Source organism: Phyllostomus discolor, chromosome 7 (genome assembly GCF_004126475.2).
Source record: "Phyllostomus discolor isolate MPI-MPIP mPhyDis1 chromosome 7, mPhyDis1.pri.v3, whole genome shotgun sequence".
In the NCBI taxonomy this organism is placed as follows: domain Eukaryota; kingdom Metazoa; phylum Chordata; class Mammalia; order Chiroptera; family Phyllostomidae; genus Phyllostomus; species Phyllostomus discolor.
The window spans coordinates 113,210,635-113,231,475 of NC_040909.2; the positions used below are offsets into that span (position 1 = coordinate 113,210,635).

General features: G+C 52.9%; 2 protein-coding genes across 9 annotated transcripts in view; one reads left to right on the forward strand and one right to left on the reverse strand.

Moving 5' to 3' along the window:
- The window catches only part of GRHL2 (grainyhead like transcription factor 2), a 138,063-nt gene extending 134,767 nt beyond the window's left edge, over positions 1 to 3,296 (forward strand). For 3 of the 4 annotated variants that reach the window (XM_036031317.1, XM_028533921.2, XM_036031316.1), the window contains exon 16: positions 415 to 3,006. In XM_036031317.1, the coding sequence (XP_035887210.1) occupies positions 415 to 529 (115 nt within the window). In that variant the 3' untranslated portion in view covers positions 530 to 3,006. Of the gene's footprint in view, positions 1 to 414 lie in introns of all 4 variants that reach the window. The other variant, XM_036031318.1, reaches the window with a different exon arrangement.
- Positions 3,297 to 8,253: 4,957 nt separating this feature from the next.
- Positions 8,254 to 20,841, reverse strand: part of NCALD (neurocalcin delta) — a 341,169-nt gene continuing 328,581 nt past the window's right edge. For 2 of the 5 annotated variants that reach the window (XM_036031319.1, XM_036031321.1), the window contains 2 exons: positions 13,502 to 13,607; positions 10,734 to 10,874 (listed from right to left, as the gene is read on the reverse strand). In XM_036031319.1, the coding sequence (XP_035887212.1) occupies positions 10,777 to 10,874; positions 13,502 to 13,607 (204 nt within the window). In that variant the 3' untranslated portion in view covers positions 10,734 to 10,776. Of the gene's footprint in view, positions 10,875 to 13,501; positions 13,608 to 20,841 lie in introns of all 5 variants that reach the window. The other 3 variants (XM_028533999.2, XM_028533998.2, XM_036031320.1) reach the window with 3 other exon arrangements.

The window sequence follows — 20,841 nt, forward strand, 5'->3', positions numbered from 1 at the left end:
TTTTAAGATGCATTTTCAAGAGGCAGTATGGTTTGATGAAAGTGGGGTCTCTAGCTGTTTAGATCCTGGCTCTGTCAGTATGCCAACAGCTAAGTCTGTGAGTTCAGGCTCTGTGAGCTCCTCGGGGCCTCGGTTTACCCATCTGTATATCAAGATGGTTGGGTTGAATGATCTCTGGCGTCCTATTTAATCATGAGGTTAGTTCTGAGGAATCGAGGCTTTGCTTTCCTCAAACTGGTTTTGGGGGAAAGACAATATAAGGAGGATCTTCTTTTCTGCCTTGCACCTTGTCTCCTCCACCCCTCCGGCCGCCCTTGCAAAAGAATGGCAGAGGGAACCCTTCCCCCACCCCGCCGCGGCCTGTCCTTGCCCCGAGCACGGTGTTCACCGCATCTTTGTTTCCAACCCCGGCAGCATCCTGGTGAACATGGACGACAACATCATTGAGCACTACTCGAACGAGGACACCTTCATCCTCAACATGGAGAGCATGGTGGAAGGCTTCAAGATCACCCTCATGGAAATCTGAGCCCCGGTCTCGGCGCGCCCTCGGCAGGAGCCCTCGGCACACTCCTCCCTGGGAGAGGGGGGTCCGGCCCGCAACCCGCAGACCCGCCACCCCGCCTCACAACTGCTGTTACACGACTGTGCTGCGGGCAGGACGAGGCACAAAGCCCCGCTGCCCGTCCGTGTGTCCGGCCTGTCCACCAGCTCCTGCCGTGGAGCTGAGGCCTGAGCCCCTCGGGAAGGGGCCTTGCACCCGCCAGACCCTTATTTATTGGCCACCTGTTTCAGGAGCCCCGGGCTGGCCCACCAGGACTCTGCAGGCCACTGCGGCCCCAGAGGACGCCCTCCAGAGCCCGCCAGGGCCACTCCGCCGATCCATTCATCTCGAAGCGCCGGAGAAGGCCTTGTCCATCTGTCTTACCTCTCCGCTTCCCCCGAGTGGCTGGACAAAATGAGCCGCTTCTGGGTGCAGTCGTCAGAGGCCGGGTAAGAGGTGGACACCCCCTGACTGGTCAACCCTTCAGGTTGATCTGGGTTCGGTCATCTTGCTAGATGCCTCCAGGGGTCCCCAGCAAGTGGCCATCGGGCCTTGTACAGGAAGACATTCAGCCACCATGTAATTAGCAGGTGACACAGAAGACATGCCTGGATATCATGTACATAGTGTTTATAATATTGCAATAATATATTTTACCTGTGTTATGCGGGCATGTTTGCTGCCGCTGGCCTAGAGGAGGCACATACCTGGAGACTGCTTTCTGTAAGAGGTTTCCGCCTCTTTGCTGTTCAGGAGACGTGCTGGGCTAGGGAAGCAGCCTTCAGGGTGTGAGTGACTATGGTGGGTGCCAAGACAGGTGTCCTGGTGGGCACAGGACGTTCTCTCTCCATGGGCACCACCTGCTTTGGAGTCCACCGCCTTTACCCCATGGCGATGTGCTTTGTGTGATTCTCCCTCTGAGCTGGCTCCTGGGACAGATTGTCTGAGGCCCCGGCCCCTCCAGCTTTGCTGTTGGCACTGCCTGAGCTTTCTGGAGAGGCCGCGGTGGGGTTGCCGCTGGGGCCCGTTGCAGAGCTCCGTGGCGATCATGGGGATCCTGGCCTCTGGGCAGGACCTCTCGGTTTACAAGCATGTCCTTCATCTCAAGTGGCCCCTTAAGCCCGACTGCAGTTCCGAGAGTGGTGCCAACAGCTCAGGTCTGAGTGGGCGGGGCAGGCCTCCTGGGTCTCCGTGCTGGAGGGGAAGGGACCGCTTGCTTCTGCTCCAGACTGCTGGATTTGGGGGGAGGGAGGGGCAGTGCCCCAAGAGCCCTGGCTCTTCTGAAACCAGCCTCCAGAGAACTCCACCTCCTGCTACAGGCCCTGAGAGATGAAGAGGAGAAAACACACTTCCCTAAACCACAAAAGAACCACAAAACCATGATCCGTCTTGGGCCGCTGTCCTCTTTGAGGGGACAGGTAGGTGGTCCAGGGGTTTGCATTCACCCTTGTGAGTGGAAGCACCAGCTTTTTGGTAGTGAGATGCAACCCCCACCCAAGGTCCTGGATCTAGAACAGGCTCTGTGTAAGGGCCCAGATTTGTTTGTAAAGCACTTTGACGTCTTACCTGGGGGCTCTCTCTGCAAGGGCTCCCTGCCCTGCCAGCCCTGCTGTTCTCTGTGAGGCTGCAGAGGGTTTGGACGGAACGCAGGGCTGGTGCCCTGCCTAGAAAGGCCTCCGGGAGGGGGTAAGGGAGCACCCTCCTGCGTGTCGTCTGGACAGCCTTCCCCTCCCTGTGGTGCCGAAGGTTTGCATCCGGGATTCGGCTCTGCTCCTGTCTGTCCCCTCCCCCTCCACTCCGTGACGGCCACGCCCTGGACTAGCAGCTGGGACCCTCCTGGGTGCCGATGGGGCTCTGGTCTTAGATGGACACATTCAGTGTGGAAATACCGGCCACACTGTGCACTTCCCACGCTCCTGGCCTTGGGGGTGGGTTCCAGCATCACTGGCGGACGGAGTGGTGAATGCCGTTGGACGGGGCATGGGACTTCGGGTGAGGGGACAGGTTGAGTAATCTGGCAGTCGACGCAGGTTCCCTGCCCTTCTCGCTGGACTCTGTGGGGAAAACTGCTTGCCAGTCCGGCCCTGGACAGAAGGGGAACCGGAAATGCTTTTGCATTTGTTCCAGGTCCCTGAGCAGTGGGGGCCACTGGCAGAACAAAGGGTGTGAGGTCAGTGCCACCAAAGGGTGGCTCGGAGTGTCACCTCCCAGGTGATCTGGCCCCCACGTTTACCGCATCCCCTCGGCATTCCCAGAGTGCCCGTGGCTTAGCTATGACGTGTTCTTCACTGTGTGAGTTAGCAGAGCTCAGGTGAGGAACAGTGCCCGAGCAAAAACACTCCAGAAGGAAAGGAAAATTTGCCTCCTCTTTTTTTGTCCCTTAATTTAATCACACTCAAATAAATAAGCTTTAAAAAAAATCCATGTAAAATGAGGAACATGTGAAAGAAGGGTGTTTTTTTGTTTTTGTTTTTAAATACATACCCAAATTGCTCAGACTTTATGGGTCTTTGGAAATGAAGACCAACAGAAAAATGCAATCAGACGTCATCTCAAATTGAATCCTGAGAGACTAAGGCACATCCCATGCCACAAACTTAGGAAGCGTGAAATGAATCAAACATTTATTTTTCCTCCTTATTTAAAATCATGGAATGCAACAAAAACAGAGGGTTTGTGCCAAATTCTATGAACAGCCCTTTCGTAAAGGCAAGCAAGGGAGATTGACAGATGGACAATTTGCTCTTGTGTTTTAAAAAAAAAGGCAGATGTAACTTAATAGTTTTGTAAACGGGAGAGGGGGAATCTATAAACTACAAATACAGTTATTTTATTTTTTGTACATTTTTAAGAAGAAAAAATAAATATTCATAAAGTAAGAGTCAATGACAGTGTCTGCTGTGTTTCATGAGGCCGGCACTGGGGTCCTTTGTCTGATAGGAAAGGAAGCTGTGTGTGAGCTGGGAAGGTTCTAGGCTCCCCTTGGGCGCCTGCGGGTCCCGGGCTTCAACACAGCGGGCATTCCTCCGGTCGCCTTCTTGTGTCCCACCCCAAGGCGGAGTGAGAGGGGGCTGCAGAAAGCTGGAGGCCTGCAGTGTGACTGTGACAGGCCACCGGCATGGTTGGTACTGACCTGTTCCCCGGGGCAGAGGGCAGGCTCTGCCCTCCATTCACCTTCAGCTTCCTCACTCCCAGATCACTCACCCCCGCTTGAGTTCGCACCAAGTCTGCTGGGCCCTCACTTCATCTGCTCCAGCCTCTACAGAGAGGCCGAAACCACAGCGGGGAACTTCATATCCATCATGACAGCCTCGTCCTGGAGCCCGGAGGCTCACTAGTACCTGTCAGCTCAAATGTAAACACCTGCTTCACTGTCGTGGTGTTTATTGGTGTTTCCTCAGTGAACCCCCACCCGCTGAGCCGCCCACACCCCTTCTGCTGTCTTCAGGATCATGTCCCGGGAGCCTCTCTGTGCCAAACCAATGGCACTTCTGCGTTCTTCCACGTCTTACCTTCTCTCTCTCTAACCATGTCCACAGCTTTCAAATCTTTGCTCAAAACCTGCCTCCAGACAGCTGTCTCTGACTTCAACCCCAGTGGCATGCCCAGCAGCCTCTATGTCTGGGCCAGTGGGGAGGGCAGAGGAGGTTCGGAGAAGTGCGTATGGAGGTTTCTGGAGAGATCGTGGGATTAGAAATGGGCCTTGAGGCCTTTTGCCGTGACCCATGTTCCCTGGTCTAAGTAGCGGCTGCCGAGGATGCTGCCGGTCTCCACACCTTCCCCGGAGCAGTCCCTGCCTTGGCCCACGGCAGTCCTTGCCCGGCTCCTCGGTGAACATGGCTCACCTTGTGTGCCAACGCCCCCTCCCACCTCCCCGCACTGGGCTGTGGTTGGGTAGTGAGGATGGCCAGTTGTCAGGGCCACAGGGTCCACTTCCACCTCTTGCCTTCCACTCTGCACCAGTTCAGTTTGGTTACTATGGACCAGGAGCTGCGCCCCACTCTGGGGACAGAGGTAGATGTATGAGGCGATAACAGCCTGGCGTCACCAGCACCTAATAGGGGTTTACCCCCCTGCCCTGGGAGTGGGATCAGTCATCCCCTCTGTCCTAAGGCATAGAAACCCCCCGTACCCTCAGCCTTCCACAATGTGAAGGGAGGTCACCCACGAGGACCTCACTTTGGGAAGGCTGCCAGCTTCCATGTCTGGGCCTTACGTTTCTGAGGGTCAACAGCTGAGGGGAAGGGATGGTCATCAGCTCGAGTCCTCCAGGAAGCAGAAGCCAAGATGGGATTAGATATTCAGGAGATTTATTGGGGGAATTCATGCGAAGGGGAAACAAGCAGGAGGAGGCAGGCAGAGCATGCAGACTGGCCCCCTGGAAAAGGAGAAAGGGAAGGAAGGAAGCTTGGGCAGGAGGAGACTCAGACTGTCTCAGCCAGGCCGGTGGAGAGTCCCTGAGCAAAGGTCACTGGTGGGAAGAATCCCATCTGGGATCCTCATACACCCCAACTTGTGCACTGACAGGGAGCAGCCGGGGAAGAGTATGGCCTCCGAGTGAACACAGGTGGCTCCAAATGTTGCAGCTGGAGCCGTCAGTCAGCTGTGCTTCCAGAACCAGGTTTTTGTAATAGAAAGATCCGAACAGGCGCCTCTGTGGCCACCATAGCTAACTCCTTCTGAAATGGTCTCCGACAGGCCCTGACCGGTGTGGCTCAGTGGGTTAGGTATCGTCCTGCAAAGCAAGAGGTTGCTGTTTCTGTTCCCAGCAAGAGCACATGCCTGGGTTGCGGGTTCGGTCCCCAGCTGGGGCATGCACAAGAAGCAACTGATAGATGTTTCTCATATCACATCAACATTTCTCTTCCTCTCCCCCTCCCTTCCCTTCTCTCTAAAAATAAATAAAATCTTTTCTAAAAATAAAATGGTCTCTAACAGGATTCACTGGGGCTCTACTTTTCTATTTTCTTTTCTTTTTAAATTTAGAAAGAAGGGAAAGAAGGGAAACATCGATGTGGGAGAGAAACATCCATCGTTTGCTTCTCACGCGCCCCCTAGTGGGGACCTGGCTGGCAACCCAGGCACGTGCCCTGACTGGGAATCAAACCAGTGACCATTCAGTTTGCAGGATGATGCCCAACCCACTGAGCCACATTGGTCAGGCAGGGGCTCTATTTTTACATGTAAACATTCCGAGTGGGGTTCCTGGCCTCCCATTTTAGCATAACACACCCTCTGTCTGCAGGGTCCCCCATCCCCACACTTCTCTGAGCTAAATGGGTGCATGGGTGTTTTGGAAACAGTGGGGGCAGGGCTCTAATCATTCAAAAGTAGAAAAGAGAGGAAGGGAATGTTAGAAGGCCACTAAAGGCAAATGCCACCCACTCATTCCCTGGGCAGCAAACACCTCTCTCATGTACCAGTCAGGAAGGAACCAGCCATTGGACAGAGGTGTAAGCTTCTTCACAGTCATTGTTAAGGTGCTGGACAGATTGACCAGCTGAGCTGTGAGCCTGACCTCCTTCTTTGCTAGTACTCCTGTCTGAGCCTTCACCCCCAACACACACACACACACACACACACACACACACATACACACCCCTCCAGTACTGTAGTGCTTGGTACTGTGTTGGGCCAGCACAGAACACTCAATGGGAGCCCAGCAGAGTGATTAAACATTGATATTGGGAAGGGACGTTTTGAGACAGGGTCTGCCCTCTGTCTACATGTGTGTGATACATTGATGGCAGATTTTATGAGTATTTAATGGGGTCGGCAAGCTGAGCTGTCTAGAATTTTGAAGCAGTTTCGCCATCTCTTCTAGAAAACTATTTTAAACTGACATCCATTCGCCGGAATAGTGTGGAGAAAAGCAGTCGTGATATAAGCTTCCTTGAGGCCCTGACCCCTCTCTGAACTGCCCTAGGGAGTTAACACCACACCATGGAATGTTCTCGGAGTATCACTGTTTGCAACCCCAGGTGTGTCTGGGACCAGCCCCAGGCACATGAGGACCCAGTGCGGCAAGTGCCCGGGGCCTCTTAAGTCCGGACATGTGGTTGCCATTCACGTATCGAGAAACCTGTTTGAAATGAATATACCACTGGTTATACCCTTGGCCCAAACACCGTCCACTCTGCAACAATCTTTCTATTTTAGGTGGATTTCACTGATACTCTACTGCTTGGAAAATACAGGGCTCAATGTTCTTTCTCTTATTTCTTCAAGCCACATTAAAAAACAGAAAATTCCAGGAGAGTGCTAAGCATCTCCTGACGAAGACAGGAGAGGCAAACGTGAAGCATCTTTATTTCTTCCAAAGACCGTTCTTGTGAACAGTTCTCCTTTATGAGGCTGAGAGGACACCCCGTCTCCTCCCCGGCTGACGTGCGCCCTCCGTGCCTGGACTAGGCTGTGAGGGGAACCAGCTGGGTTGAGGTGCTGGGACAATACCCTGAAAATAAGAGCCCTGGGCTTGGGAATTTGCTGGCAATGGCCAGGCTGGCCCCCAGGCAGTGTGGGGCCGCAGACTCCCCATCGGGGTGGAGGCTCCCAGCCACCTTCTCACCATCACTGCCATGGGTGACACGTGGTTATCCACGCTCAGTGCTCGTGGGCATCGAGGCCGCTGCAGGGCCTCAAGAGAAACTGTGTCAAGCAGAAAAAGACTCTGCCCCCGGCCGACTCATCTCCTACGTGAGGTCCCACTGGCCCACGGGGCTCCCACCATAGCTGGCACTTGGCCGTCTGTCTCCCACGGAATGGCCTGCTGTGCTGGAGGTGGGGCCCACGGCTGCAACAAAAAACAAACACACAGCCGATCTGAATTGGCTTTGAAGGCGTGGACTCCGTGTCGTGTCATCTTTTCTTTTCTTTTAACTTTTTAACTTTTTTTTTTATTTTTTAAAAAGATTTTATTTATTTTTAGAGAGGGAAGGGAGGGAGAAAGAGAGAGAGAGAAACATCAATGTGTGGTTGCTGGGGGCCATGGCCTGCAACCCAGGCATGTGCCCTGACTGGGAATTGAACCTGCGACACTTTGGTTCACAGCCCGCGCTCAATCCACTGAGCTATGCCAGCCAGAGCTCGCCTTTTCTACTGGCTCATCTTCAGGCTGAGAGGCACAGGGAAAGGCGAGGAGGATACTGATTTCCTACTGAGGAGGAGGTCGCCTCCGTTTCTCACTCCAATGCGCCTCATGTGAGAGGCAGAGTTTGTAGCTGCGGTTGTGAGGAAGGAGAGGAGATGGAAAGGAAGTGAAGGCCACGAGGGGAAGGACATCAGGAAGCCCAGGTGCAGACCAAGGATGCTTTGGGATGGGGCTTGGGGCTTGGGGCTTGGCAACCTCCCCCAGGTCCCCTTTCACAAACCCTGGTCCTTGTGTCTCTCCAGAGCAGAACGCATGCCCAGGAGGAGACCGGAACCAGCACCTGGACCCTCACGTAGGCACAGGTGCAGCCGGAGCAGTAGTGTAGGCGTGGAAACCGCATGGCCCAGACAATCGTTTGATTGCCGAGCTAGAGCGGCAAAGTCAGCCGATACAGGGCCCGCTCCACTGATGGGAGTGATGGGATGGATGAGTTTGTATATTATTACCTGCACTTGTGGCAGGCGCTCCTGGGGCACAAGATGGGTGGGACAGCACCATGGGCACCCCTTCCCCCCTAAACAAGGGTATGAACATCCAAGAACTCTGTATCATCCTTCAATTTATAAGCCACTTTATTCCAGTCCCTTGAACATCACAGCCTGGCTTGATGTCAGACAGAGCAGACTCCATTTCCAGAGGTCCCTCAACACAGCAGTGACAATGAACAGCCCGGCACAGGAGTGACATAAACCTTCAGGCATCCAGCCCTCTGGGTGCCGCAGAGTCCCCCGGCCAGAAACGAGTGCCTTGGATTAGACATACAAAGGCCTTCCCGGGAAGAAGGAGGAGAAGAAAAACAACCCTCGAGAAAATACAGACAGGGTCAACGGCAGGCCAGGATGAGGGCTATTTCCGTACATCCCGGCGTGTTGGCGTTCGTTAGCCGCGCGTCTGGCTCTCGTTTTCTTCCCTAAACATCTGGAGCCCCTCTTCCCTGCCGCTCACTGCAGCCCGAGGCTCCCCAGGGGACACGCGAGGCTCAGCAAGCTATCGGGACCCAGGGCAGAGCCCAGGTGGAGTTCCCACACAGTCACTCACTCCAGCATCTAAGGAGAATTAAAGGAGGAATTGGACCTTGAATCGAGATTGGGGGACGGTTAGGTGTGACTCCTGAGCGCTAGGGAGAGAGGTGCTGGGTCGCCTCGCCCCCTCTGCACTCCAAGTCTTAGGTTAATTCCCTGTTTTTGAAAACTAGATTTTACTGCTCGGGCCACAGAGGAACTTGGCCAGTCTCAGGATAAAACACTGTGAGAAAGTGACACTCTGAGGAGAATTAAAATTATTTTACTGAGTTCAGGTCTCAAAATTTCATCCTGCACAATTGGTCCATTTTGGTTAACCACACACATTTGGATTTTTGCTACCTGTTAAAGTGGATTCAAGTAATACCCGAGGATCTGGAGGTTGGAACCAGCTCAGCGTCATCTTTCTCGTGCCTGCAATGTCTCTCTCTGTGACAGCAGGCAGGCCCCCCGGAGGACCTCTCTACCTTCTCTCGGGCAGCTGAGTGTTGGGGTTTCCTCCTGTCTCCCGCCTCCCGCCTACCGAACTGTCACTGCCCTGTGACTTGCAATCCTTACTCTTCACTTTCCATTCCAATTAGTGGGTATGAGGTCCCCTGACTGAACAGCAACTCAAGTTTGTGCTGTCGCTTCTGGAAATAAAAATCTGCATTCAAAGAACACGGTGATGGGAAAGACCTTTGCATTTCCCACAGTGGGTCTTGGAAATCACAGACACACTTGCCCCCGGCTTCTTCACGATGGATCAGATGACGGTCCCACCTCCCACTCCCTGGAGGGCCAGCCGGGGCACGGAAAGTCGTCCTTCCTGCTGCGGCTCCCTAACCATTCTCGTGGATTCAGCCACTGGGTAGTCCCTGCCAGGCGGTCCGTTTCTGGGTCTACAGAGTACTGAGCACCTCCAGCGTAATGCTGCCAATGGGCTGCGGGGCTGGCGGCCAAGCCGTCGCCTCCTCTCTCTCCTAGGGCTGACCCTCTGGCGCTCCAGTCAATGAGCCCACTCCAAGCTGCCCTGCTTCTGTCCTCCAGGCACCGCTACTCTGGAAAAGCATTCACAATTCGGTTTGGGCCCTAGCCATGGTTACTTAGTACTTTTCTGGAATATATAAAATATACCTGTTGATTGGTGCATTTGTGCAAAGACAGATATGACTGTAAAACAAGACACAGACATTCATTATAGTTGGCTTACTTCACAATAAGCTACTGGAAACAGTCTTCTGTAATAAGTTTGGATTAGTGCTCACTAAACATGCATTTTATTTAAACAAGGCAAAACACTTAATTTGGTCTGCAATACCCAATATTTTATATACAACATTCTTTTCTTTCCTTTTTTTTTTTTAAATCACAAGAGGCAACAAGATGGACCTGGCCTTGGAATATGTTACCATTTGTGATTAATTTCCAAGCAAACTCATCTTAGCTCAACTAGTGTAAACCTGTGAAGAAAGAGCTGAGCCATCTTTTCCTTGTTGCTATTAATTTACCTTGAAATGTTCACAGCTTAAAAACTACAGCCTGCTGGGGGCGGGGCAGGGCAGGCCTGCGAGGGGGGAATTCCTCAGGTCCCTGTAATAGCCTGGCCCCAGAAGGTTCCCTGTTCTTACTTTGGGAATCCCATGTCTGGCGTCATCGCCCCTCAGGCACATGTGACGACAGACCCAGGGGGGAGTCTTGTTTTTCCAACAAGCCCCTCAAAGCCTGCCGGCCCGTCCTGGCACCAGATTGGTTCCCCTCCTTCTGCCTCTCCGAGTCTTCGGTGTTAGAACAGAGACATTAGAATCAAGAGAAAAATAATAATAACGATTGAAAGTCGTCAGAACAACGAACATCACAAAGTCTGTGCAGGATGCACATGCTCTCCACAAGCGTTGGGGTTCTGGGCATGCCCAGGAAGCGTCCACCACAAAAGAAGCTGAAGGCGTCACGAGGAAGGTGCATCTGACCGCACAGGGAACAGCATCACCGTCGATATTTGGCCAAAAAAAAAAAAGTTAAAAAAGACAAATCAAAAGGGAACACAAGCAGCTGTGCGATTCGATTCGTGGGGTGCAGGCTCAGAACTGGCCGGCGCTGCTGGGGTCACACTGCAGGAGGCGCACGATGGACGGGTCGCTCTTGGCCCCTCGGATGAACTCCTCCAGGGAGAGTTTTCCTAGAGAGCGAGAGGATGGAGCTCGGGTGAGTGGCGGCAGGTGGCAGCTGGCGGACCCACGCTCTTCCCACTGCATCTCGGAAGCAGTGGCGGCTCCGCTGTCCCTGCCGCCCCACCCCTGCCGTGAAGCCCACACTCTGTCTTCCGGATGCGAGACCTGCGCACGTTTCTTCCTGAGATCCCGCTGCGTGCCTGCCCTGGCAGGGGTGCTGGGTGGCCCTGACATGACCCCTGCCCTCCGGACTTTTCTACCCCCGGGGGGGGGGGGCTCACTGAGTGTTTGTGGAAGGAATGGCCCGGGGCCTTCAGGAGACCGAGCTGGGCTCCCTGGGCACTGGGGCCATTCCTACCATGTCACTGGGAGCCTCCTGCAGGTCACGTGGACCTCTGCAAGGGGCCACCGTGATAGCCGAGGGAGGGCCCTTTTTGGACAGCACATGCAGTAAGGAGAATAAAGGGGTGTGTGGGCAAGGCAGAGGGGTGCCCCCCGGTCCCACCCATCAATCAGGGTGCTTTTCTCCTACCCTGACAGGCTGGCTCTGCCCCCTGGGATCTCACTCCTACGTGTGTCCCTTCCAGAGGGTCCCTCTGTCAGGGTGTTGGAAGGAGGCGAAGCTTCTCCCCCATTCCTGGTGCTTGCAGAGGGCCCCTCCTTGGGAGGGGCTGCCGCGCCTTCCTGCTCAGCACTGCCCGCTTCTTTCTCTGCCCCCCACCCCCGGGGTTGGCGTCAGGCTGCTGGGTCCCTGCCGCTGGGGATTTGGCCCCCACGCCCACTGAGCTGCACCCTTCCATGAAGCTCGGTCTGCTGGCCTCCTCCACTATTGCCCTTTATTTCTCAACTGACTCCAGCTCCAGGCAGGAGGGGGTGCCGTCTATTGGAGCTTTTACCCTCCACCCCAGTAAAATCTGTCTTCCCCTAAGCCACAGCCCCCTCCTCCAGGTCCTAGTTCTCAGTCAGCCAAATCCACCTTATCCACACGAAGGGAAAGGGCAGGAGTTAATGTATCTATTGATTCTCAATATGCAGAGCAGGCCCCCTCTAAGCCTGTGTCCTCGCCATGTTTTATGAGCTGTGCCCGGGCTCAGGCACTGGTCGAAACGGTGACAGCTTCCTCAGGTGTGAAGGCTGGCGTGAGGGAAAGGAGATGGGGATGGTCCCTTGACCACTTTGGGGTCCCCCCCAAAAGCAACTCTGGGCCCACAGGTCAAAGTGGTAGAACCAACCCCGTGTTCCAGGTGCACAACCAGCTCTCTCTGGCTAACTACCCTGTGCCTCTAAGGTGTCACCCAGCGAACTGCAGGCCCAGACTTTTCTCAACAGGTCAGCAGCCAGGGGTTGGAAGCGAAGAGCTTCCACCAAGAAGAGTCTAATGGTGGCAGACTCTGGATGAGTCCTGCTCCGGGCAGGGGTTGGACTTGGCCTTGGGGTTTATCCCGTCGTCTGGATCTTCTCCCTCCCAGAGCCCTATTCTAAAGAGGCGGCTGGGCCTGGGCACAGCACACACAGCCACCTGTGCTCCCTGGAGCAGAGCAAAACGTGTGGTCAGACATCAGCAAGTTCATTAACTATTAACATAACCCCATACTTGTCTAGTCTTTGCAAAACAATCAGGCTAGTTGCTGTGAGTCAGGTGCCTAAGGGAGGATAAGATGTCCTGGTTGGCAAGGGCACCTTTGTGGAGGAAACACGGCAAGCGGGCCATGCTTGGCCAGCACTCGCAAACCCTCAGGCAGCAGGGGCCCCGAGGATGTGGGGTGAGAGAGGCTGGCTCTAGTTCACAGCCTCCTGTCAGTCTGTCCATCAGCTCACCATGGACGAGAACTGCAGGGGATGCCCAGCAGGGCAGGTGAGCTGGTAATAACGGCAAGAGCTGTGAGTGACTCAGGGCTCATTATGGCCCGGGGCTCTGGGCCTAGCACGACAGATCCAGGTTCGACGTCCAGACAGGGTTGCCAGTTCCGGCAAATAAAATACAGCGTGCCCAGTTAACTCTGAATCTGAAAAAATGACACTTTTTTTCATATACATATGTTCACCATGCTGCATAGGGCACTCTTGTATGAAAAAACTCACTTGCTGTTCATCCAAAACTCAAGGCTGGCGGGGCCTCCTGTATGCTGTCCTGCAGCCCAACGCCTAAAACCTTCTGCTCTGAAGTTCGAAGCCCAACCTTCCTTTGCACTTCGCTTTGTGTTACCTGGTTGGGTTTGCATTGTGAGGGCCCCCTTTCTCCCCTCCCATGCCCACCCACCCAAGGCTGTGGGGGCCCACTTGGCTCCAGGAAGTCAAACACAGAGAGTGTGCAGGAGACCCCACTAATGCCCTGGCCAGCCGGGAGAAAGCCACCAGGGTCTGGGTAGAATGACACCCAGTCCCTCCCCACTTCCTCATTAGCCCGCCTGCAGGGACCCAGCCTGCTCTGGCCTGGGCCTGACCCCACCCCGATCCTTCTCTGTCCTGCTCAGCCGAGGAGCAGGCAGGATGAGCCGCTGTTACAAAGAAAGGGCTGTGAGCCAGGTCCTTGTGGCCAGTATCTTGTCCCCAAGTGGCGTTTCCCTGCGTGGACACCCTCAGCCCCTCTAGCAGCCCCCATTCAGGGCAACGCAAAGCAGCCTCAGCCACCTACCATCTCTGTTGGTGTCCATCTGGCGGAAGATCTTTTCTGTCCTTTTCTCCGGGGTTGACTCATCTTCGGGCATTTTCATTACGGAGGAAACCATCTTGTAGATCGCCTGGGGACAGACGCGACACAGTGGGAAGAGGGAAACACAGGCTGGATTGGCCTACAATAGCCCCATCGTTAAATCTCCCCACACAGGGCTGCAGTGAAGGGAATGCTCCCCTTCCACATGGGGCCTGGCCCCGAGCCTGCTGATGCATTGCAGAAACAGATGCACAGTCTCTGATGGCTGCAGAGCTTTGCTGTGGCACTGAGAAACTTCAGGAGTGACAGCTGTCAGGGAGACCCGCCAGACCCCTGGGTGTGAAGCTTCAATGCGCATATGAACGCCTTGGGAATCTTGTGAAAATGCAGAGTCTGACTGGGTGGGGTGGGGTGGGGGATGTAAAGGGGGGTGAGATTCTGCAGTTCCAACAAGCTCCTGGTGATGCCCATGCTGCTGTTCTGAGGACCCTGCTTCTAGGAGAAGGCTGCAGGTGACACTCCTCAGGCCAGAGGGACGGGTTGGTGTCTGCTGCGGTCTCCAGCTAGGTCGCTCAGCATGCCATGTGCCTGACAGTCTGCAGGCCAGGGCCCTGGCCTCACAGGCAGGTGTCACCCACCCGTCCAGTGCCCGTCGTCCCCTTGCACGTGGCAGTCGTCTCCCACTGCTTCTCGGCAAGCCCCCAAATATCCCCCAAAGGGAAACAATGTGCCACCCAAGTGTTGGCTTAAGTAATGATGCAGCGTCAGGCTTGAGACAGACTGGGCCCATCGGACCCTTGATGAGCAGAAGAGGGCCCCCCTGAAGGAGCTCAGCTCACAGCGCTGAGCCGGCCTCCCCACCACCGTGGGCCCCCCACCCCCAGGATGGGCCCGGTTGTCAGATACGGTTTTTATATGGGAAGAAAAACGGAAAGTCATTGCGTTCATCCCCAGATCATGACTTTGCTAATCAGATTTACTTTGGGAACTTCAGCTCTGGAAACATGTTTCACAAAAAGTAAATTTTGCCAGAGGATGGGCACAAACACATAGAAGGTTCTGGAACTCCACGTGCAGTGGAGTGAATCACTGGAGGGAGGAGAGAGAGGAAGGCAGCTAAGGGCGGGCAGCCTCCGGATGGGAAATGGGAGCAAAACTGACACCGAAGGCTGAACTCATCCACTTTACAGCCGTGTTTAGGACCAGCCCGCCTCGGGTCCCTAGACTGTGTTCTGGAGAGAGGGGGTGAATGTTCTCCTCCCAGTGGTGACACCGGAATGAAAAGGGGACTCACCCAGTGTGCTGCCCTTGGGCTGATCTCACCCCTTAGGGACCCCTCAGGACAGGCTTCCTGAGTCTGTGTTGAAGTCACCCAAAGCCCTCATTGAACTTGAGAGCTGCCTCCGCAGCCATTCCGTCTGGGAGGAAGGTCAAGCTCACAGCTGTGGCCTTTCTGGGACCGTGGGTGTCGTTGGGATAAACTCGGCCACAGTCAGCTTTCCCAGGAAACGTCCGCCGAAGCGTGCTCTGGAGGCAAGGAGCAAGCCACACACTGTCTTCCTCCCAGCCCCCTACCTGCTGTCCCCTCCAGCCCAGGTCCATGCTGCCATCTGTGCTGGGGTTAGTGCGCCACGGGCCAAGCGGCTGGAGAAACCTGACTCCTTGGGGAACTAGAAAAGGCTACAGAGAGCTATCTTTACAAGTGGGAAAAAGAGATGCTTAGATTTCGCGGGCCAGGTAAATGTTTAGTAACAGGAGTAGAAAGCAGAAGTCTTTCATTCTTTTTCTTCTTTTTAAATTGTTCAGTGGCAGTTGTCCCCATTTCCCCTGCTGCAGAAGGCTGACTACGCCAGCAGCGTCGTGAGGGCTAGCACCCCTTCCTCGGCGTCCTTTCCTCCTGCCGGGAGCTTTTCTTGTAACTCTCGGCCCAGTTATGGGAACCGGGAGCGCCAGCTGATGAACACACACACACCTCCCAGGAATGGCAAACTGACATACGAGTAATCTGAATGTTTTGTGAATTCACAAGTCCAGGAGGCTTAAAACAACGACAAAAACAGTATCTGGAGGCAAGCATTGCTCTAGATCATGTAAGTATGACCTCTTTACAGGAGCAGGAGCTGACCCGCTTCACGAGCTGCAGGGGTGATAGGGGAAGAGCATGGATGAGCAAACTGTAACGCAACTTTTTTGGCAGAAGTCTTAAGGATACATGCATGTCATGTCCTCAACTTTTGGGGTTCGTTGTTTCTTCCCTGAGTCTGTACCGGCCTCAGTAAGCTCATCTCACTTGGTACCTCTGGGTGCCACCCGCTGTGCGTCTGTAACTGGCTAAAGGAGGAGTCCCCCAATTCAGAGGCCTTGCAGGGGTTGTAGCGCACCTGGCAACCTGTCCAACCCACTCCTGGGTTTCCTGGACCAGCAGCTTTATTTAGACTCTCATCTGAGTGTTTACCTATCCTTCTTCTTTTACCTTGAAATCTCTATCCATGTGCTGAGAGCAGACTGATATGTTACCCTCTTCCAGGAAGCCTTCCATGGCCTTCTTTCCTTCTCTGCTATGTATAATTTCCCTTCCTCTCAAATGGCTCCACCTAACCTCTCCTGAATCACTTCATTCCCCGCACTCTGTCTTGTAGTTACCCAGGACACTGTCCTTTTAGATGTGAGGGTGGCAGTCAGATCTGGCTATTCGTTGAGTCCCCGTGAGTCCCTCACATGGGTCTGGTACAGGCTTAGGCTCGCCAAGTTTAGCGGATTCATTCAGGAATAACTGTTCCCCATCCCAGCAGCTTCTTCATGCTTCTCATCCTCTCTCAATGTCCTTTCCTTATGCTTCTCATTCTAAAGTTCCTCCTTTATCTTTTCATAATTTTTTTTTCATTTCCCCACCCTCTTTTCTCTTCCTTCTCCCTTTCTTCATATAATTCAATATATTTATGTGAAACCTCCCAGTCTGTCAAAAGTGATGGGCTCTCACCCTAGAAACCCTTCAGATCTGCTCCTGGATACACACGTGCTGCCGCAGACAACTTCGGGGCCTGCAGACCGAGGGTCCCACTCGCAGACCCCAGGTCGGGGGAGTGCCTGCTCTTTGTTTACTGCCCCAGCCCGGGCTCAGTCCCTCATCCATTCCTCTGTCATGCACCGAATATTTACTGATCAACTATTACATACCAGGCCTTAACATCTACCCTGTCCTTGCCGTCATGGGTTTACTGATAAATAAGGCAGACCAGCATTACTCAAACAATCAAAGAAATGCATGTAAAACCTTTGTTGGAAGCAGTGCCAGAAAGGAAGATGTGTGGTTCTAGGGGGTGATGTGCTGGGGATACTGGGCCTCGTCAGGAGAGTTTGCGTAGGCTGCCCTGAGGAGCGAAGACTGAGCAAAGAGGTGAAGAAAGCGTGGAGCTTAGAGAGGGAAAGAGCAGAGCGAAACACACGTGCAGACACGGAGGCGGGAGACACAGTGAGAAGGCCGAGAGCGTGCAGGCGAGTGGGGCACGCGGTGGGGCTCCAGCGCGGGCAGAGACAGACCATCAGGCCTTGCGGGCTCTGTTACGGTATTTGCATTTCTCCAGTGAGCAACACACAGATGGCGCTGCTAACAAGTTTGAATGTATTATCTACATCTACTTCTCTGATATACTGCTATTCCCTTATTTGCAGGCAGTGGTATTGAGAGAATTAAAAAATGATTATTCATAATTTAATACTTACTGAGTGTCTACTATGCATTAGGTGATGGGGATTCAATTATTCACAAAACTGAGATGCTCTTTCTTATTTTATATCTCACCAACCCTCTGGCACAGGGCTTGGGAGACACCATATTGAAGGCCAAAAGCACTCAGATGGGTATGGTGGTTCTCGTAATGCCTTAGTCATTGTTAGGGAAGCCGTCACCTACAGGATGTCTGGGTCCTCTGGTGGTGAGTAAAACCCACCGATCTGAAGCACTCCTTGTTGCTCTAAGCCTCTAATAGCTGGTGCTCATAAAATTATCATTATGGAATTGTGATGGGAAGTCGGCTGTGTAATAACCTCCAGATTATTCCCTAAAACTCTGGGTTGAACGAATGAAGGAATGACCCAGGAGACAGATGGGTTTGTATCAGAAAATGAGACTCACATTCAACAAAAGTCTCAACAGAAGAGTTAGCCATTAGGCAAAAGGAGTGGGGTTGGGGCAGAGAAATAAGGAGCTTAATACAATACAAAACAAAACAAAAGCAGACAACAGAGGTCAGGATGCCCTCACATGAATGTATTTGCAAACGGGGCTTCTGGGACGGAGCAAGAGGCTAACGTCTGAGTGCCCTGTGGGGCTGAGGAGGGAGGGAGTGCTCCGTTAAGAGACCCACATTCACAGATGGCTCTCATAGCAGTCAGACGAGATGCTTTATGTTTTTTGTTTTTTAAATGTGCATCAGCTCGCAGACAGGAAGTGCACAAAACCAGGTCTATGCCGTGGGTGGTATGAGAGCAGTGAGCAAAGAGCTGGGGTGACGAGTCCCAGCGGTCCCGAGAGTGAGTAGGAGCATGACAGCCTGGCAAAATCACATTCAGGGAGTTGTCTGTCCCTTTGCTCCCTTCCCACGGCACCAACAGCCTGGCGCTGATGGCATTAGAACTTCAAAATCCAGGGCTTCACAGGGCAGAGAGGGAAAGACAACTCCAGACAGCAATCCAAAACAAATCATGTCTTTTATTAGCTCCGATTCCACCCCCACCTCCCCCAGCCCCAAATTAATGGGATTAAACCATGAAGAGGCCAGGCTACTTCCCTACTTTATTTTTAGCAACATCCATGAGAGGCCCAGCAGGGACATCCTGTTTTTAATTAAACTTGAAGAACCCCATTCTCATCTCTGGGTAAATGCAGAACAAGGGGACACCCAGGAGCCCAGCTCCGGCTCCGCCCTTCGCAGGCCCTGTGGCCAGGGGCCTCACCAGCTTCCTTACGTTACGGTCTATATCTTTCTTCCTTTTTCCCTCTTGGAATGTTGGAAAGGAAGGACTCCCATCCAAACCCATAAAATTTGTTGGGGGGCAGGCACAATTCCAAGAGTTAAAGCTCAACCCTCTTTCTGAAGGAAACCAGATTGACTCCTCTCATCAGAAGATGTGGCGTCTTCTATCAGGAAGGACATCCAAGGCCCCAAGATAGCCAACCGAGGACAAAGAAGCTAGGCAGTACAGAGCTGTTTTTAGATTCTAGGTCAAGGTCAGCCCCCTGCTTAGAAGGCTATCACATACCAGGAGAGGAGGGTGGAGGGAGGCCACTGGGCTCTCTCCTGGAAACACTTTTAAAATCGGACGAATATGTATCTGGAATGGTATAAGGGCATTCTTATTCAGAGCTGGAAGAATATGTTAAATGAGTAACTTTCCTAATAGTCTACAGAGGAGGTGCTTTGGGCACACCCACTAGAGATCACCCACTAAGCAGCTCCATTTTTATATTAGGTCTCATGCAAGATAATATGTGAAGCAAACTCATTGTTATCCACCCCCACCCCCCAACTTGATCATTTTGTAAATAGCCCTATCATCATCCTACAATCGAGTCAAAGACAGCTCTGGCACCTCTCCACTGTTTGCCATCATGTCCAGCCCATCACCAGACCTACTAAATCTGCCTCCTTAATATTTTCTTAAATCTATTATTCCTCCTACCACTGTCTTATACCAGTTCAAGTCACTGGTAGTACGCATCATGTTTAGATACGGGTAGTTAATATCCTTCTACCTTATGTGAAGTGTTATGCAAAGGTGTCTTCAAACAGCCCCTTCCAAAGAACCCTTGGACTATCCTAAACAGGGTTCTGGAGTTTGTGTTACCGGCCTTCACACTTTGGGGGGCGGGGGGCAATAATGAGCTTGTGTTTGGGATGTTGACCTTGAGGTACCAGCACAACATCTTGCAATGTCCATTAACAGTTGAAACTAGCAGAGGTGAAGATCTGGATGTAATCTGTATTTTCATCCATAAAATGGGGCCAATGAGGTTGTCGTGAGGATCAAATGAAACCCCTACGTGCACTAGGTTGACTGGTGTCCTGCAGAAAACCATGTCCGTCCAGAACCCGTGAACCTGATTTGGAAATAGGGTTTCTGAAAATGTAATCAGGTTACAATGAGATCACACTAGATTAGGACAGGCCCCAATCAGCCCAATGACTGGTGTCCTTAAAAGAAGAAAATTTGGACACAGGCACACAGAGAGAATGTCATGTGGCAGTGGAGGCAGGGATCAGAGGATGCACCTGCAAGACAAGAATCACCCAGGATGGCCAGCCACCACCGGAAGCTGGGAAAGAGGCCGGGAACGGACAGCCCTCGGGAAGTCTCCAGAAGGAACCAACCTTGCCCACTCCTTGATTATGGGCTTCTGGCCTCTAGAACTGTGACAGAACAAATTCCTCCTGTTCTAAGCTACCCAGTTGACTGTACTTTGTTATGACAACCTTAGGAAATTAATACAGCGTGGAAAGGACTTAGCACCATGCCCAGCCCATAACAAGCAGAGAGAAGATGAGACTTCAGAGAGAATGGAAGGAGACAAGTGCTGTGGCTGGAACTCTGCTCGGGAATCTCCATCCATGCTCAGGGAGCAGGAGAAGAAACAGGAGTCCACAGAGGAGACTGGGAGGGAGCAGCCAAAAGAGCGCTGTCTTTTGGGTAGACATCACTCATGCTGCCAGATGGGGCGCTCAATGCAAAGGGTTGAACCCAAACTGTAGTGTGGCTTGTCACGATAAGATCAAATCCCTAATAAGAAAAGGCGCAACCAAACACAACTAATGAGCAAGCACTACGTTAGTTCTAAGAGAAAGTCACCAGCGTAAGCAATTGCTTTCAAGAGTTTTCTCCAGGAAAGAAATCTTAGCTGCATTCCAGGGTGACATTTGTGGTCCACATTTATAATTGAGAATTAGGCAAGAGTTGGGAGCTGAATTCCCAGGGGCCACATCACGATGGATTAGAAGCTCCCTCCCTGCCCCATTTTTATTCCAGAATCAGAAGAGCACAATGTTTCAGGTCCCCGAGGATTCTATTCAAAGTGACATAGTGTCTATGACGCCAATTTAGAAAGATCATTGGGAGAAGAAAATTCAAGTGCCACTCAGGAAGTGGTTCCAAAAAGGATGTACAGAAGTCCCTCTGGTCCTTACTTTGGTTCTCTGTGATACAAACATCCACAGGCTGTGGTTGCCTGGAATGGTCCCAGTCGGTACTCTCACAGCTGGGCAGGATTACTCTGTGAGTTTGGTGCCACCGCAGGGCAAACCTTTGCATGGCCACCCACCTCCTCA